General features: G+C 45.0%; 1 protein-coding gene across 5 annotated transcripts in view; it reads right to left on the reverse strand.

The window, feature by feature from the left end:
• LOC120994857 (interleukin-5 receptor subunit alpha-like) overlaps positions 1-17,342 on the reverse strand; it is an 87,506-nt gene that overhangs the window by 18,352 nt on the left and 51,812 nt on the right. For 3 of the 5 annotated variants that reach the window (XR_005777485.1, XM_040423708.1, XM_040423709.1), the window contains exons 5-9: positions 10,119-10,227; positions 9,866-10,041; positions 8,638-8,831; positions 5,584-5,725; positions 120-201 (exon numbers count right to left, since the gene is read on the reverse strand). Coding sequence is in view for 4 of the 5 variants with exons in the window: in XM_040423708.1 (XP_040279642.1) it covers positions 120-201; positions 5,584-5,725; positions 8,638-8,831; positions 9,866-10,041; positions 10,119-10,227 (703 nt within the window). In the remaining variant the exon portion in view is untranslated. The remainder of the gene's footprint in view (positions 1-119; positions 202-5,583; positions 5,726-8,637; positions 8,832-9,865; positions 10,042-10,118; positions 10,228-17,342) is intronic. The other 2 variants (XM_040423710.1, XM_040423711.1) reach the window with 2 other exon arrangements.

Below are 17,342 nucleotides of genomic sequence, written 5' to 3' on the forward strand. Positions count from 1 at the left end.
TGAAGTGAGACAACCCCTTCAAGGAGACAGCGTATGTTGTGAGTCCTTAGATATCCAGCAGTTTAAGAAGCTGCTCTACAAAAGCTCGTTTTAGATCATATAAATAGAAAAATGCTTACCTTTTACATAAGAAGAAAGCAATAGCAGCAAAGAAAGCGGGTACAATCACAAAAAAAATCCATTCTGGAAAGACGGTATTATCTAACAAAGAGAATGGAAGTATATGAAATTGATGCTATGAAGGGTTTTGTTGTTTTTTAGTATACTATAAATTTTAATCTTTTGACCAAGCTTAAGTGTAATTCCAATATTTTGTTCAAGATTTCTTGAAATAAATGTATTTAGGGTGCAGTATTGGTCCTGTATCACACCGGCAGATGCGGCTGACGATTGTCCTTCCCGACAATCACCTGTTCGTCAGTGAAGGAGACCGCTGCTATTACATGCCGCGTTCTCCTCCACAGTATGAGTGAGTAGGAGTGATTGCTATGCCTTTGCTCATCGCCAAACAAAATCATTATATGACAGCAGAGGAGAGTGATTAAACAGCAGGAAATGCCGATGGCAAACGATGATTATTTAGTCTACTTAAAAATTTGGCCGATAAACGTTCTCGTTCACCATGTAATTGGCAGCACCTTTACACAGGCAGATTATCGTTAACGAGTGTTCCTATGAACGCTTTTTAGGGTTGGCCTTACCAACCATCTCCAGGTCTAATACAGCCCTTAAAACACTTTGGGTGTGATTTATCAGAGATCGGCGATGTACACTAGTCTATGATAACCCCATGCACTGCTAGAGGCATGTCGCCTAATTTATGATGAGACATATGCTTCATCATAAATTAGGTACAGCATTCCTCAGTCTGTGTGCTTAGACTGATCTCCAGGCTGGCGTAGATTTCAGTATTCTTTTATGCCAGAAAAAGTGTAAAAGATGGTCAGTGTGACGAGCCCAATCGCCCCGTCCTCTACCTGCCTTGGTTACACCCCTTTATGGGAAAGTGCCGAAGGCAACAGAGATCCACAAAAATGATATGATAAATCAGGCCCTATATATTCTTATTTTAGTAAACCTTTTATGACTTAGAGTACTACAGAAATGTTCTTCTAAGGTTTAACCTTCATCGAAATGTGAACAGAAAAAAAATAATTGCTAGATCGCAAGATGTATGCTGACTGTCATGAGGCTGTCCCTACCTTAGCATATAAGTGTCCTTGCCTTGTTGTGACTAAGGCTACTTTCACCCTTACCTTGTTAATTCCAGTACTGAGATCCGGCAGACGATCTCAATACCAGAATTAAATGGATCAGTTTGGATTTTGCGCATCAGTATTTATCTGTTCCGTTAGGATGTGTTTGTGTGAAATCAAAACGCTAAAAAAAAAATCATCCGTCACCATTGACTTACATTGTTTTCAGTGACAGATCAGTTTTTTTTTCCAGTTTTATGACCGGACACAAAACAGAATGCTGCCGAACGGAAGACGTCCTGATGCACCCTGAATGGATCTCGTTCCATTCAGAATGCATGAGGACCAAACAGAATTTTTTTTTCTGGTATTAAGATCCTCTGCCGGATCTCAATACCGGAAAACAACAACTCAAGTGTGAAACAGGCCTAAGCAACTTGAAGTTTTCAAGGATGGAGATCAGCAAGGCACTTACTTATCCTATAGAATTCAGGCTGAATTGGCGCACAAGTCCATGCTGAGCCACAGTAATTGGATATGTACCTTACAGCTGAGCTGTTTGTCACAAGGCACCCAGCTTCCCATCCAAAAGGGGGAAAGCAGTCGGCACTCCTCTGGCAGAGTCGTGGTGCACGCGTCCAGGGTATGAAAAGCCCACTTACAATATGGAACAGAAGACCGGCAGCTTCCCATCCAAAGGCTATGCAAACATCCCGCTGCCAAGTCTGTAACAAGCAAGAAAACCAAAATGGCAGGAGTCACGTGATTAAATCATGTGACCGCTTTCTTAGGCTACTTTAACATCTGCGTTGTGCTTGCCGGTTTTGAGATCCGGCATAGGGTCTCAAAACCGCAGCACAACAATTCTGTTTTGTCCTCAAACGGGACAAAAAAGAACAAACCAGAACGGAGTTCACAAGAATGAATTCCATTGCGGTTTTGTTGCTTTTCTATGCCGGACACAAAATCGCAGCAAGCAGAGTTTTTGTGTGCAGCATAGGAAACTAAAGAAGCCGGATACAGCATCAAAAAACTGTGCCGTATCAGTTTCTTTCAGACATGAAAAAAACAGATCCGGCACTTCAACCATTGTACCGTAAGTCAATCCGGTTTCTTTATTTTCAATATAATAGAACTGGATCCATTCTGAACGGATGCAGCTGGTTGTATTATTATAACAGAAGTGTTTCACTGTGGTTTTAAGATCCTCTGCCGGATCTCAAAACCATACAGCAAAAACGCAGATATGAAAGTAGCCTTACCCATCCACTTCTTCTTCTGCGCAGGCGCTGGATGAGTAAAAATGCTGTCCGGTGTCTGTGGAGGATTCAGCTGTTCATGGGTAAGAATGGGGACATGTGATTACACCATATGACACCTTATGACCATTGTCATTTGGGTTCCAATTAATATGGTGGAAGCGGCGGTGGGATGGTTACATAGCTGGGGACCAATGAGACAAGCGCCGGTGATCTGAAATGACATGTCTATTTACTGTAGCACAGTATGGACTTGTGTACTTGTTCATTGTGGATTGTTTTAAAGTGGCCAACCCCTTTTTATTGTGTAGGGGCTTTTCCTTTAGTCACTGTCTGAGACATCTTCACTAGTGTTGGGCGAGCATGCTCGGCCGAACACAAATTTTACTGGAGCATCGCGATGCTCGGCACATCGCGGTGTTCAGCCGCAGCCAATAAACGTGCAGGTAAGTACTGGCCCTGACTGTAATGCCGTAGCCATGTTGGCTGCTGGCATTACAGTGATTGGCTGGGCGGAACGTGCCATTGAGTGCTATAAAGCACCCGATGACACGTGTTCGGCTCAGTATTAGTCAGGGAGAGCAGAAGGGAGAGATAGTGTAGGGAGTGAAATAGGAATATTTTAGCTTTTATACTTGTAGAGACCCAAAAGTCCTTTTAAGGACTATATTTGTATCTGGCAGCAATATATATTTTTAGCGCAACCTGTTTTAAATAGCTTGCAATTGTTTGGCTGCTACAGACAGCGACATTATCTGCGCTACATCTCCTGTCTAACGTATGCGCAGCCTAAAAATATCTGTAACATCCAGTGTACTTTTTCCGTACACGGTGTCTGCTGCGGACAGTTACATTACCTGCGCTAAATCTCCTGTATAACGTTTGCGTATCCGAAATATCAGTAACATTCAGTCAAATTTTTTTGTTGCTGGTGGCAGCGACATTACCTGCGCTACATCTCCAGTATAACGTTAGCGCATCCGAAATATCAGTGACATTCATTCAGTGTAATTTTTTATTAGGCGGTGGTGATAGTGACATTACTTGCGCTATACTGTAACTCCTGTTTAACATGTGCACATCCTAAATATATCTGACATTCTGTGTACTTTATTTGCACATATACTTACAAAAGCTGCGCTACTATACATGTGACATACTTGTAAGCATATATACCATTTAATAATAGGCGAGCAGTAAGGGACGGGGAAGTGGCCGTGATGCTGATTATCTTGAGACAAAAGCCATTGAAAAGCAATTGAAGGGGTTTGCTTAACTCATTTAGTTTAAATAACACGTCTCATAAATCATGAGTGTTAACTCTACTACATCCATACAGTGTACTTTTTTGTGTAGACACTGCGGACAGTGACAGTATCGGTGGTACCTTTCCTGTATAACGTTTTCTCATCCCAAATACCTGTGACATTCCCTGTAATGTTTTATTAGCTGCTGGTGATAGCATTGACATTATCTGCGGGATATCTCCTGTGTGACTTTTCCACGTGTTTGCGCATACACTTACAAATCCTACGCTACTGTACGTGTGACAGACTTTCAATCATATATAACATTTAATATGAAGAAGGCGAGCAGTAAGGCACGGGGCAGTGGCCGTGATGCTGATGGTGCATAGCAGAAGCCATGGCCCTGGGCGTGGTGAAACTGTTCCTGCTGCCAGAGCACAAGAAACACACTCATCCACGATACCTAGCTTCATTTCCCAGTTTGCAGGGCGGCGCAGAACACCACTCTTGAAGTCGGACCAGTGTGACCAGGTGGGCAGCTGGATTGCAACAGATAATGCTTCCAGTCGGTTAAGCACCACCCTGTCTTCCACAAAGTCCAGTCTCAGTAGCCAAGAGTCTGGTCAACAGAATCCTCACCCTGATACTCCTTCGACCCACCATGGAGAGTCTAGGCAAACAGGTAATCCCACACTCGGATATTCCATGTTTTCATCGCCATTCCTTAATTTGGGCTTCTCGCCAAGACTGCTTGAAGAGGGACATGAGGAGATCTTGTGCCCTGATTCCCAAACTCTAGAGCATCCACAGTCAGAAGAAGATGACGGTGGGGAACGGCAATTAGTGTTTAACAAGGTGGATGATGATGATGAGACACAGTTGCCAATAAGTCAACTGCAGTTAGTGTCTCAAGAGGTTCATGATGAGGATGAGACACAGCTGTCAATACCCGAGGTTGTTGCTAGGTAAGCAAGTCAGGAGGATGACCAGAGTGAGGAAGTGAAAGAGGAGGTGCTGGACGATGAAGTCACTGACCCAACCTGGAAAGGTGGCAAGCCGAGCGAGGACAGCAGTACAGAGGGGGAGGGATTTGCTGCACCGGAACAGGCTAGAAGAGTCAGTGGGGTAGCAAAAGGGACACAAGGCGGGCCACACCAAACAGGCCCGCGACTGTTCCAAGTAGCAACCCTTTGCACCTTGTAGGTGTTCCGCAGTATGACGCTTTTTTGAGGAAAGTGCGGATGACAATAGAATAGTAGTTTGCAACCTGTGCCATACCAAAATGAGCCGGGGCATGAACACTAGCAACCTTACCACCACCAGAATGTTTCCTAACAATTTTTCCTCGAAAATCTATTTTATCTTCAGTTTGGTGCATATTATTGTCAGTCTATAAAAGTGGCATACTACTCGGACAACATTGTTCCCAGCAGTGACCTGAGAGTCCAAGATGCATCCAGACACCCTCCTCATGCTTTTCCAGAACCATTTCAGTGGTGTTTCCATCAATTTCTGACCTTTTACTATGAACCAGACACCCCTCCCTCTTCAAAGCAGGGGGTGCCTGGTTTAATTCTCCCATTGACTTCCATTGTGCTCGGGTGCTCTGTAGAGCACCCGAGCATCTCGAGGTGTTCTATTTGAGCACCCGAGCACTTTGCTGCTCAACCAACACTAATCTTCACATTTATTGGTAGATTTGCTCTGTAGTTTTCTAAGATTTATATCCAATGACATGTGAACATCATATTATGGAATATGCATGCCAAGTTTCAAGTAATCCGTTTCGAAGGACAGTATAAGTGGTAATTTAGTATGTTCTCTACTTTGACATTCTGAAAACTTTTGAAATGGTAACTTTTTGTATACAATGTATCATACCTTTACTTATAAATACTGGTACACTCCATTCTCCCCATAATTTGCAGAATTCCTGCCTGTGCCGAGCCCTTATTTGCACATAACATTTTTTGTTCTTTACCAGATCAGTAAATATTTGTTCTTCTTTTTCAGTGTAATATTGCTGTAATATGGAAAAAATTATAAACTTTTTAGCAATGCCTTCTTTATATTCATCCATGTATAAGATCTCACCGTAGATACCGTGCTGTGAAATATGATTTGCCCCTTTGTACATGTTCATTATGCCTTTATTAACACATCAATGTTTTGGTCAGTGATTGCCATCAGTGATTTTGAGCCAAAACCTGGATTGTAGCCTCCACAAACATAAGGTCTAAGGTAAAGATCTGCACTTGTTATGTGTCACACCTGGTTTTGGCTCAAAATAACTGATGGAAATCACTGACCAAAACACTGACATGTGAACACTGGCATACATACAGGGGTCGCAGTTGCGACCGGGCCCGGCACTCCAGGGGACTCGGCTGCCTGTGGACCCCTGGCCCCGCCCTGCAGTAGTGCTGTATGGTAGGGCCCGGGGCCCGCCGCCCAGTGCTCCTCGCTTCCACGCGGCCCGTCGCCTGCCCCTTTAATATACTTACCCTCCCCTCCCCGGCCGGCGCTTCACTGTTCTGAGCGCGTACACCGTCCGGATGTAGTGCGCGCACTATGACCTGACGCTGCACGCTGTCAGGTGACAGTGCAGCGCCAGCTGGGAAGACAGAGAGAGGAGAGAGACTTCTGCCGGAGGCCCGAAGAGGAAGAGTAGCCCCGCAGCGCAGAACAGGTAAGTATTGGGGCCTGGTCAGGGGATCACTCTGTGGGCTGCCGCTGCTGATTGAGTGGGGTTCTGAAGGGGGTCTTTGGGCTGATCTGAGGTCTGATGGGGGCTGACTGGGGGACCTGGGGGTCTTTGGGCTGATCTGAATTCTGATGGGTGCTGAGTGGGGGTCTTTGGGCTGATCTGAGGTCTGATGGGGCTTAGTGGGGGTCTGATGGGGGTCTTTGGTCTGATCTGAGGTCTGATGGGGGCTGAGTGGGGGTCTTTGGGCTGGTCTGAATTCTGATGGGGGCTGAGTGGGGGTCTGATGGGGGTCTTTGGGCTGATCTGAGGTCTGATGGGGCTGACTGGGGGTCTGGTCTGATGGGGGTCTTTGGTCTGATCTGAGGTCTGATGGGGCTGAGTGGGGGTCTCTGGGCTGATCCGAGGTCTGATGGGAACTGAGTGGGGGTCTGATGATGATGGGGGTCTTTGGGCTGATCTGAGGTCTGATTGGGGCTGACTGGGGGTCTTTGGGCTTATCTGAGGTCTGATGGGGGCTGACTGGGGATCTTTGGGATGATCTGAGTTATGATGGGGGCTGACTGGGGGTCTGATGGTGATGGGGGTATTTGGGCTGATCTGAGGTCTGATTGGGGCTGAGTGGGGGTCTTTGGGCTGATGTGAGGTCTGATGGGGCTGAGTGGGGGTCTCATGGGGGTCTTTGGGCTGATCTGAGGTCTGATGGAGGCTGAGTTGGCTGATATGAGGTCTCTCTGCAGTGGCAGAGAGACTCACTGAGGCTAGCAGCAGCCATTTTAGTCAGATTACAGCCACTCTGCAGCTTTGGTTCTAATCTAACTGAAATGGCTGCTGCTGGCCTCAGTCTCTCTTCCACTGCTGCTCTTAGGGAGGCCAGACGTCCGGTTTTTAGACTCCTGGTCCGGCGCAAGGCCAGGACAGACGGCCAGAAGTCCCCCTTTTTTGTTGTTATGGATGATGGGACGGCGGGTCTGGCTAAGGCATGGTCACTTTTAGTACCAATGGTAGGGGACAGGGCCTGGCAGCATGTCCGGATCACACTGCGCGCTTACGTGGTGTCACAAAGTTATCAGTGCTGCAGGTCCATCAGGAAGTTAGAAACAGAAGAGCGTGGGAGCCACTGCTAGTCTGCCACTGCCCACTTGCCCAGTTGTCTGACTCTATACTACAGTCACTCACCCCACCTCGCCTCGTTCTCTCTCTGTCTCTGCCAGACATTTCTGCCAGCCTGAGCCAGGCCCAGGAAAAGCACTCATTTAGCCAGCCAGAGCCCACACTGAGCCGAGCCAGCCTCCAGCATTCAGCCTTGCCAGTTGCCACTGACTTTCAGCAGGTCGACTCAGCAGCTCTCAGCCTGAGCCATCCCAGCTGGTATTAGTTACTATCTGGCCTTGGTATGTTCTGTATATTATTATATGTGAGCTGGCCTGGTATAAGTTATACATCTTCTGGTATATTAAGATGTATAACTTATACCAGCTGTACATATATAATTATATACAGGAGATACCCAGGTTATACCAGCATGCTCCATATCCCTATATACAAAAAGATGTATAACTTATACAAGCTGTACATATATATTTATTTACAGGAGATACCCAGGTTATACCAGCATGGTCAATATCACTATATATAAGATGTATAACTTATACCAGCTGTACATATATAATTATATACAGGAGATACCCAGGTTACATCATCAGCGTGGTCCACTATATCACTATATACAAGAAGATGTTATACCGTATATCATCCTCTTGTATATAGTGATATACAGTATATAATATATACAGTATATACCTACATACACATGCACGCGCATGGCGGGGGGTGGAGGCAGGTTGTGGGGGGGAGCGGCGGGTTGGGGGGCGGCGACGAGGAGGGGGCCCCATGGATCAGATTCACACCGGGCCCCATGGATTGTGTGTACGCCACTGCGTGTGAATGAGGCATAATTATTGAAATTCTGCTGAGCCAAATGTTTTCAGATCTTTTATTTTTCCCTGCACTGCACCGTTATGGCAAGGCATGGGGGAGTGGTAGTTCCTGTACAATGGCATACCATTATAATGGAGGGATAGATCCGTCCAGTACAGAAATACAAAATAAAATAACACCCATGAGGTTGACAATTTTTGTCATCTACTGCCACATGCTACTCGCAATGGCTTGGTACCTCTGCCCGCAGCATCAGCGGTGGGTGTCAGCTATACGTTGTATGTGCTTACCCTGAATATTACCTTTGACTTGTCCTCTATTAATTTTATTTCATACAGAAAATTACCCTCTTCCTCATCATCATATGTAGACGTCATTCCCTCTTCAAGGCCACTAATCACGATACTTGGGGGTGGAAGCCATTTTATAATAATTTTCCCATTTTCAGATAACACTTGAATATTTCTTGGTGGGGTAAGTATTTCTACAATCAAGATGAGATTACAGTGAATTCATGTTTCATTTTGCAGTGTTGCATAGGGAAAATAGCAGTAAAGGAGCTTAGAGTAAGGTAATATTTGGTGGGGTGGGAGAGGGTGGAAGATACATTTAAATATTAGGCTATGTTCACGTTATTTCCATGCCAAAATCCACAAAATTCTGCAGCAGAAAATCTGTAGCATTTCTGCTTCCAATCTGCAGCAAAAAAAAAGGCACCAATGTGTGCATGCACACGAAGAATTCTGAAATTCTCATCTGCTGGTACTGTACAACGCTGCAGATATGCCGCACAAAAAGCCGCAACGGCAAATCCTTAGCTAATCAGTCACGTGTGAATCCAGTCTAAGCCCTCCTGCACACGAACGTGTGCTTCCCGTTGCCATATTGCGGCCCGCATTTGCGGATCCGCAATACGTGGGCACCTTTCCGTGGGCATTTTGCATCACGGATGTGGACCCATTCAATTCAATGGGTCCGCAAATCCGGAGAGTGCTTCCGTGGGGTTTCGTCCCGTACTTCCGTTCTGAAAAAAGATAGAACATGTTAAAGTGAATGGGTCAGCGATCTGCTGCGGCTGCCCCACGGACGGTGTTCATGCATTGCAGCCCGCATTTTGCGGGACGCAGCATGACCATGGGGCGCACATGTTTGTGTGCAGGAGGCCTAAGGGTCAGCTTTAGATTTCTGCTGAGAGGTCCACTGCAAAATAAACACTGGATTTATCCAACATATCTTTCCACCATGTGAACATGGCCTTATCCTGCTCGAATCCATAGAAAGTATATGGAATCTATAAGCCTCACATTGTTTTGATCTGCACGATGGGGAGATGCAGCAGGAGCCATGCGGGTCACAGGAGCAACGCAGGTGCCGGGGAGCAGGTTAGGTATACCATGTATTAGGTGCGTTTTGGGGGGCATTATAGGTTTTAGATAACCCCTTTAGGTTTTCTAGGTGCTCTTTTTTCATTTTCCAGTAGTGTATTTAGGGAAAGTAAATGAATCAAGTGCATCTCACCTACAGCTTCAGGCCTGAATGTTTTTGAGAAATTATATGAGCCACAAAAAAACCCGATCCTTATCTTATTCAGAGATGTGTCTGTACAGCCTGAGAAAACATCTTTCATATAACAGCCAACATTATTTTTCTGTCCTTTCAAGTAGTGTGGGCAAGAAAACCATTTAGCGTTTAACCTGTGCAGAGAAAAATATGTACAGAGTTAGTGCTTTTTGTTGCTTATGGCAGGAAAAAAAAATATATAATGTTATACCTCAAAGCAAGTGAGTAGTTGAGGTCATCAGGGGCTTCTGTTCCAAAGGTCCAGGAACAATTCAGACTGGTTATGTTGAATAATGTACATGACACATTGGTGATGTAAACTGAAAAAAAGAAATACACATCTTTATGAGTGAAGCGGAAATATATTCAATGCAAACAACACCTGATACCAGAACATAGGATGATGTATTTTATATCCTGAGAACTTTACAAACTCAAAGCAATGGCTATTCAAAGGGAAGTATCAACTTCCAATGGATTTACAGCTGTCGGTAGAGGTAAACAGTTTGGAATTTCGAAGCGTTTGTATAAATCCTTTACGTTATGCATTTTGTAATACAAGGCCACTCCTGTATAATAAACAATCGCTGATAAAGTAATAATTCATGGTATTTCCTGTAGAAAGTCTATAAAAGAGGAGAGAAATACTAAGCCTAATAGGGTTGTGATCAGGACATACATTCCTTATTCTGAGAATAAACTAAGTACGATATGACTACCTAACCTAACTGGACCTACTGTATACCACATTGTATGGCCGATATTACATTCATGTATGTTTATGGAGCTAACAATGACACTGACTGACAGAACTAATGGGGGAACCACTGTAATGAGTATATTCATTTATAAACAATTAGCCACAGTTAAAGGGGTTGTTTCACTTCCGAAAGTGGCATTTATCATGTAGAAAAAGTTAATACAAGGCACTTAATATATTGTAATTGTCCACATTGCCTCGATTCATTTTTCTGTCACATTATACACTACTCATTTCCATGTTTACGACCACCTGCAATCCATCAGCGGTGGTTGTGCCTGCACACGGTAGGAAAAGCATCGGCCTCTCTGGTGGCCGGGACTGTGGGAGCACACATAGGCTGGTACTTTTCCTATAGTGTGCAAGCACGGCCGCTGCTGATTGATTTCAGGGTGGTCGTAACCATGGGAACGTGCAGTGTATATTGTGATGGAAAAACAAATCAAACCAGAAAAGGAGGCAATATGGACAATCACAAGTGGCTTTTATCAACTTCCTCTACATAATAAATGTTGTTTGCTGAAGTGAGCAAGACACGAGATGTGCTGACAAGTTATTGTATGCATCACTTTGTGAATATACATGATCTACTGTATATAGGAATGAATGTGAGTTGGGAACCTAATAGCTTATTGACTTTGTTGTTCTTAATTGCTCACAGATTACTCTCTTAATAGGGTTGAGATCAGGACATACAGTACTTATTCAGAGAATAAACTAGAGTACGATATGACTACCTAACTGACCTCTCAGAGATGAAAGCTGTGATGCAGACAGTTTATTGCCCAGTTTGCATATTGTTATCTTGAAAATACATAAAGGTGTGCAATTGTGTCTTCTGTATATAGTTATTCAATTGTTTTATTGTGTAGCCTATATTGTATATGATCTAGGACTTATTGTTGTTGTTTTTATATTGTTATTCAATATTGTCAATTCAACCCCTTGTGTGAGTGCTGAACACTTTTTCACAATCACAAGTACTCTGCATAGAATCTATAGCTATCTTCATTTTAATACAGTATACTGGAAAACTTCTTTAAAGTGAATATCTCACCATGCTATGCTTATGGAAGTAGCTATATGCATCAGGGGCTGCTTGGAGAGTGATGTGGTTTTACAGGACATTCAAGATGCTCAGCAGCTCTCCATATGTTTAATAGTGATGGAGGAACATCGGCCGGGACGATTCGCGAATGGGAATGCTTGTTCGCGATCAAATATTAGCGAACCGTGAGTTCGCGGCGGACCCTATTGACTTTAATGGCAGGTGAACCTGAAAAACCTTCAGGTCATATTTCCAGCCACCAAATATTTACTAGAAGTGCACAAATAGTCCCACAACATGGACAGTCACATACCAGAGGGGGATCAATGGCAAAAATTCCCACAAAAAATTAATTTTAATCAGGGGCCATTTTTATGCGTCTTAAAGGGAAACTCTCAAAAATGTGCCCTGCTCGAGGTTAGAAAAATGTTATTTTAGGCCACGGGAGTACAGGCCCCAAAAATTAGGCATTCACCTGACAGAAAAGAACAAGTGATGATGTTGCTGGAGGTACATTAGACGGTCACTGGATAACAATTTTACTGTAGGCCAGTGGAGTAAAGGCCCCAAAAATTAGGCATTCACCTGACAGAAAAGAACAAGTGATTATGTGGCTGGAGGTATATTAGACGGTTGCTGGATAACAATTTTACTATAGGCCAGTACAGGCCCCAAAAATTTGACATTCAACTGACAGAAAAGAACAAGTGATTTTGTGGCTGGAGGTACATTAGGCGATCACTGAATAACAATTTTACTGTAGGTCAGTGGAGAAAAGGCCCCAAAAATTATGCCTTCACCTGACAGAAAAGAACAAGTGATTAGTGAAAAGGACCATTCTTTGTTCTGGGTGGTGGCGGATATGTGTGGGCTAGATTGAGGAAATTCAATTACACGTGGCCGTCACAGGTGTTGAATTCCTCCGAGATCCATGCCTCATTCATTTTTAGAAAAGTGAGGTAGTGCACACTGTCGTGAGTTAGGCGAGTGCGCTTATCGGTCATGATCCCCCCTGCTGCGCTGAACGTCCTTTCGGACAGGACACTCGACGAGGGGCAAGTCAAGAGCTCGATGGCAAATTGTGCCAGCTCTGGCAACAGGTCAAGCCTGCACACCCAGTATTCAAGGGGTTCCTCGCTTCTCAGAGCGTCCACATCGCCAGTTAACCTGATGTAGTCGGACACCTGTCGGTCTAGGCATTTTCTGAGGCTGGATCCGGAGGGTGGCTGTCGATGGGTTGGCTGCAAGAATAATCTCATATCTGAAGTGACCAACACATCTTCAAACCACCCTCTTCTTGCCAGCGCGATAGGATTGGCACCTGCACCTGTTTCTCTGTGGGTGGAAATTCCTCTGCCAGTGCCTGCAACAGCAGAATACAGCATTTCTTGCAGCAAGGCCTGGAAATGCTGCATTCTGACAGCCCTCTGTGATGCTGGTAACATGTCTGCCATTTTGTGTTTGCATCGGGGGTCTAAGTAAGTTGCCACCCAGTACTGGTCGTTGCCCTTTATTTTTTTTATACGGGGGTCCTTCTTCAAACACTGGTGCATGAAGGCCCCCATTTGCACTAAATTGGAAGCGGTGGAGCACCCCTTCTCCTGCTCATCGCCCAGGAGAATCTCGTCCTCAGTCTCCTCCCCCCAGCCACGGACAACACCAGGGATCCCCGAAAAATTTAAAGTCCCCCTCAAAGCCTGCTCTTCTTGCTCCTCCTCTGCCTCCCAGCCACCATCCTCCTCTGACTCCTCTTCAGACTCCTGCTGACTTGTCTCAGATGGAGTAGTTCCCCCTGGGAATTCATTCAGCATTGCGACTTCCTCATCTTCCAGCTCCTGCTCCTCAACGGCTTGATCAATGACACGACGCAATGCACGCTCCAGAAAAAATGTGTAAGGTACGATGTCACTGATGGTGCCATGGCTGCGTCTGACCAGTTTGGTGATCTCATCAAATTGCCGCAGAAGTCTGCAAGCGTCGCACGGTGAAAAAGAAAAACAAGCTCCCCAGAACATGTCCTGCTGCAGATTTCGTACAGGTAGTCATTAATGGCACATTGCTGCTGGAGCAGCCTTTCAAGCATATGCAAGGTGGAGTTCCAGCTCGTTGGGGTTTCACAAATCAGACGTCTGACGGGCTGGTGGTGTCGACGCTGAACGTCAGCAAGGTGAGCCATTGCCATGTAAGATCTTCTAAAATGGCCAGAGATTTTCATGGCCTGCCGCAAGATGTCCAGGACTCCGGGGTATTTGGCAACGAATCACTGCATGACTAAGTTCAGGACGTGTGCCATGCATTGCACGTGTGTCATTTTGCCCCGTTTCAGCGAGCTCAGCAGATTGGCACCGTTGTCGCACACCACTTTACCAACTGTCAAATTGAGCGGGGTTAGCCACTGATCGGCCTGTAAACGCAGAGCTAAAAGCAGTGCACTGGTGTGGCTCTTGGCTTCCAGGCCCAACAGCCGCAGCACAGCATGGCTATATATCTCACCTGGCACGTCGAATAGGTTCTGGAGAGCTTGGGTGGTGCAGCGGAAGAGGTGGTAGCAGTGGAAATGGAGGAGTCAGCCAAAGAGGAGACGGAGGATGGAGTAGGAGGAGGAGAAGAAGATTGGCGGGCTAGCAGTTCCGAGAAGCCAGAGGTCAGCAGTAGGACAAGAGGGTTATCCGGAATCATCAACTTTTTACGCTCGAACATTTGGGCCACGGAAGCCTGCCTTCTGCCAGATGAACGCGACGACGGCACAGCGGAAGGTGGAGTGGAGGACAAATGGGAGGAGAGAGGATAAGGAGAAGAGGCAGGACGGGGAGCGCTGGCAGTGTGGATTTGTGGGTTCTGATAGTGTTGCTCCCACTGGGCTCAGTGATGGGAGGCCAGGTGCCTTCTTAAGGCAGTCGTGCCTATGTGAGTGTTGGGCTTACCGCGACTTATGCGTTGACAGCACAGGCTGCAGATGGCAACACTATTGTCAGCAGCTGACATGTTAAAAAAGCCCACACAGAGAAGGCAGCAACAGTGGGGACCACCCTCCTTGGGCTGATCTGTGTTCTGTCGACAGACCGCTGGGTGGCGCCCGTTGCTACCTTCTCTTCCTCATACGATGCCAAGAATGGCTGCGCATCAGTAAGGTCTGGGAATCTATGGAAAAATAATTCCTCTGACTCGAGTGGAGGGGCTATGGTAGTGGTGGTGGTGGTGTCTTTGGGGGTGCACACAGCAGAGAGTGAGGAGGGTGCAGATACAGAGGATGAGGAGGTTGAAGAAACGGAAGGTTGAGTGAGCCACTCAACCAACTCTGTTGCGTCCTTTAACGTAACCGCACGCACCTTACCCAACTTTCCACTTAGGCTCCGGCCTGGTGCACCTGCCCGACCCCTACCACCCCTGCAGAAAGGCTTACCTCTTTCTTTGCCGGTCATTTTTAAAATTACCCTTTGCCAAAGTCCCTAGAGAAGAGCAGTATTTGTGGAAGCAGGCATATTGCACCCCTCAATCTGTATTTTGTGGAAGCAGGCATATAGAACCTCTTAATCAATATTTTGCGGAAGCAGGTATATAGAACCCCTTAATCAATATTTAGTGGAAGCAGGTATATCGCACCCCTCAATCGGTATTTGGTGGAAGCAGGAATATCAAACCCCTTAATCAGTATTTTGCGGAAGCAGGTATATAGAACCCCTTAATCAATATTTGGTGGAAGCAGGTATATAGCACCCCTCAATCAGTATTTTGTTAAGGCAGGTATATCACAACCCTCAATCAGTATTTTGTGGAGGCAGGTATATAGCACCCCTCAATCAGTATTTTGTTAAGGCAGGTATATCAAGCCCCTTAATCAGTATTTTGTGAAGGCAGGTATATCGCACCCCTCAATCAGTATTTTGTGGAAACAGGTATATAGAACCCCTTAATCAATATTTGGTGGAAGCAGGTATGTCGCACCCCTCAATCTGTATTTTGTGGAAGCAGGTTTATCAAACCCCTTAATCAGTATTTTCTGGAAGCAGGTATATTGCACCCCTCAATCAGTATTTTGTGGAAGCAGGTATATAGAACCCCTTAATCAATATTTGGTGGAAGCAGGTATATCGCACCCCTCAATCAGTATTTTGTGGAAGCAGGTATATCGCAGGCCTCAATCATTATTTTGTGGAAGCAGGTATATCAAACCCCTTAATCAGTATTTGGTGGAAGCAGGTATATAGCACCCCTCAATCAGTATTTTGTGGAGGCAGATATATTGCACCCCTCAATCAGTTTTTTGGGAGGCAACAGGTATATCACACCCGTTGCATATAGTTGTTCCAATAGTGCTTGTCCCTCTATATTGCTGCGGTATTGCAGTAAAACCGCACAAAACTGCGGCACAATACAAATTCACTATAATATACTTTCTATGTTAGAAAGTATATTATAAGTATATCACACCCCTCAATATATCATACATATCAATAGCACACCTATAGCAGTCCTTAAAAGGACTTTTGTGTCCCTATTAGCTACCGTTTGGTGTCCCTAACAGTCTGTCCCTGCTCCACAAAGCAACCTCTCCCTACACTGGCAAAAGACAGAATGTAAAATGGCTTCCAGATCAGGTTCTGTTATAGGGTGAGGGTGTGTCCATGTGCTAAATCGTCTCAATTGTCTGTCCTGTCCCACCTGATGGATGTGTCATGGGTCAAAGTTCGGCGCAATGCACAAGAATGTGGCGCATGCGAACATCGCTATTTGTTCGCATGTTCGGCGAATCGCGAACATGCAAAGTTCACCGTGATGGCCATCTTTAATGTTTAATAGGGTATTTGGAGCGCTTTTATGCTGGTTTTACAGATTGAGAAAAATTTACTTATCCTATAGATGGCACATTTTTAAAACGACATGCACTAAATTTATCACAGTGGCTCAGGCTGCATAATAATTTAGTGTAGGGTCAAGAAGTTTTGTTTAACTTTATACCAACTGTTGGTTGTCTTAGTTTTAGATAGAATTTTACTCCAGAATTGTGCAATTTTGGCAAAAATATTAGCACTGTAAGCCATGACCCCTTCCCCCCTCCTTTTCAGGCTAGGAGCACATAACTTCTCTAAAACTACATGCACCAAATTTTGGGGATGTTTTCTTTGCCATAGACATCCATTGTTTTCTGCTCCTGTTTTAACATTGTTTTTGACATTTGTTGCGGTGTCTTTTATTATAGAGATGCACAAAAGAAGTGATATTAGAAGGTGGTACAGTACATACAGTAGTCTACTGTATAAAAATGCTTGGCTTGCCAAAAAAAAGTACAAAAACTATGCAATATACTGTTTGTAAAAAGCGTCAGAAAATTCAACAAAAATGCCTCGAAAATAAAGGGACGCTCCTGCATACACTATGGGAATGTGACGCTATAAAACCCTTATGGAAGGCTACGGAAACTCTCATATACACTGTATTGAAACTACATGTTACCCTAACTCCCCAGCTGGCTCTGTTGTTGTTGGGACTCGATGATCTGCCAAACAATTTCAGGTCAATAGTCGCACATATTGTTATGGCGGCAAAACTAGTCATAACGAGACATTGGAAATCGGTGGACACTCCCCATATAAAAGAAGTCTGGCAGGCTGTGAATAACACTTGTT

Source organism: Bufo bufo, chromosome 3, assembly GCF_905171765.1.
Source record: "Bufo bufo chromosome 3, aBufBuf1.1, whole genome shotgun sequence".
Classification (NCBI taxonomy): Eukaryota; Metazoa; Chordata; class Amphibia; order Anura; family Bufonidae; genus Bufo; species Bufo bufo.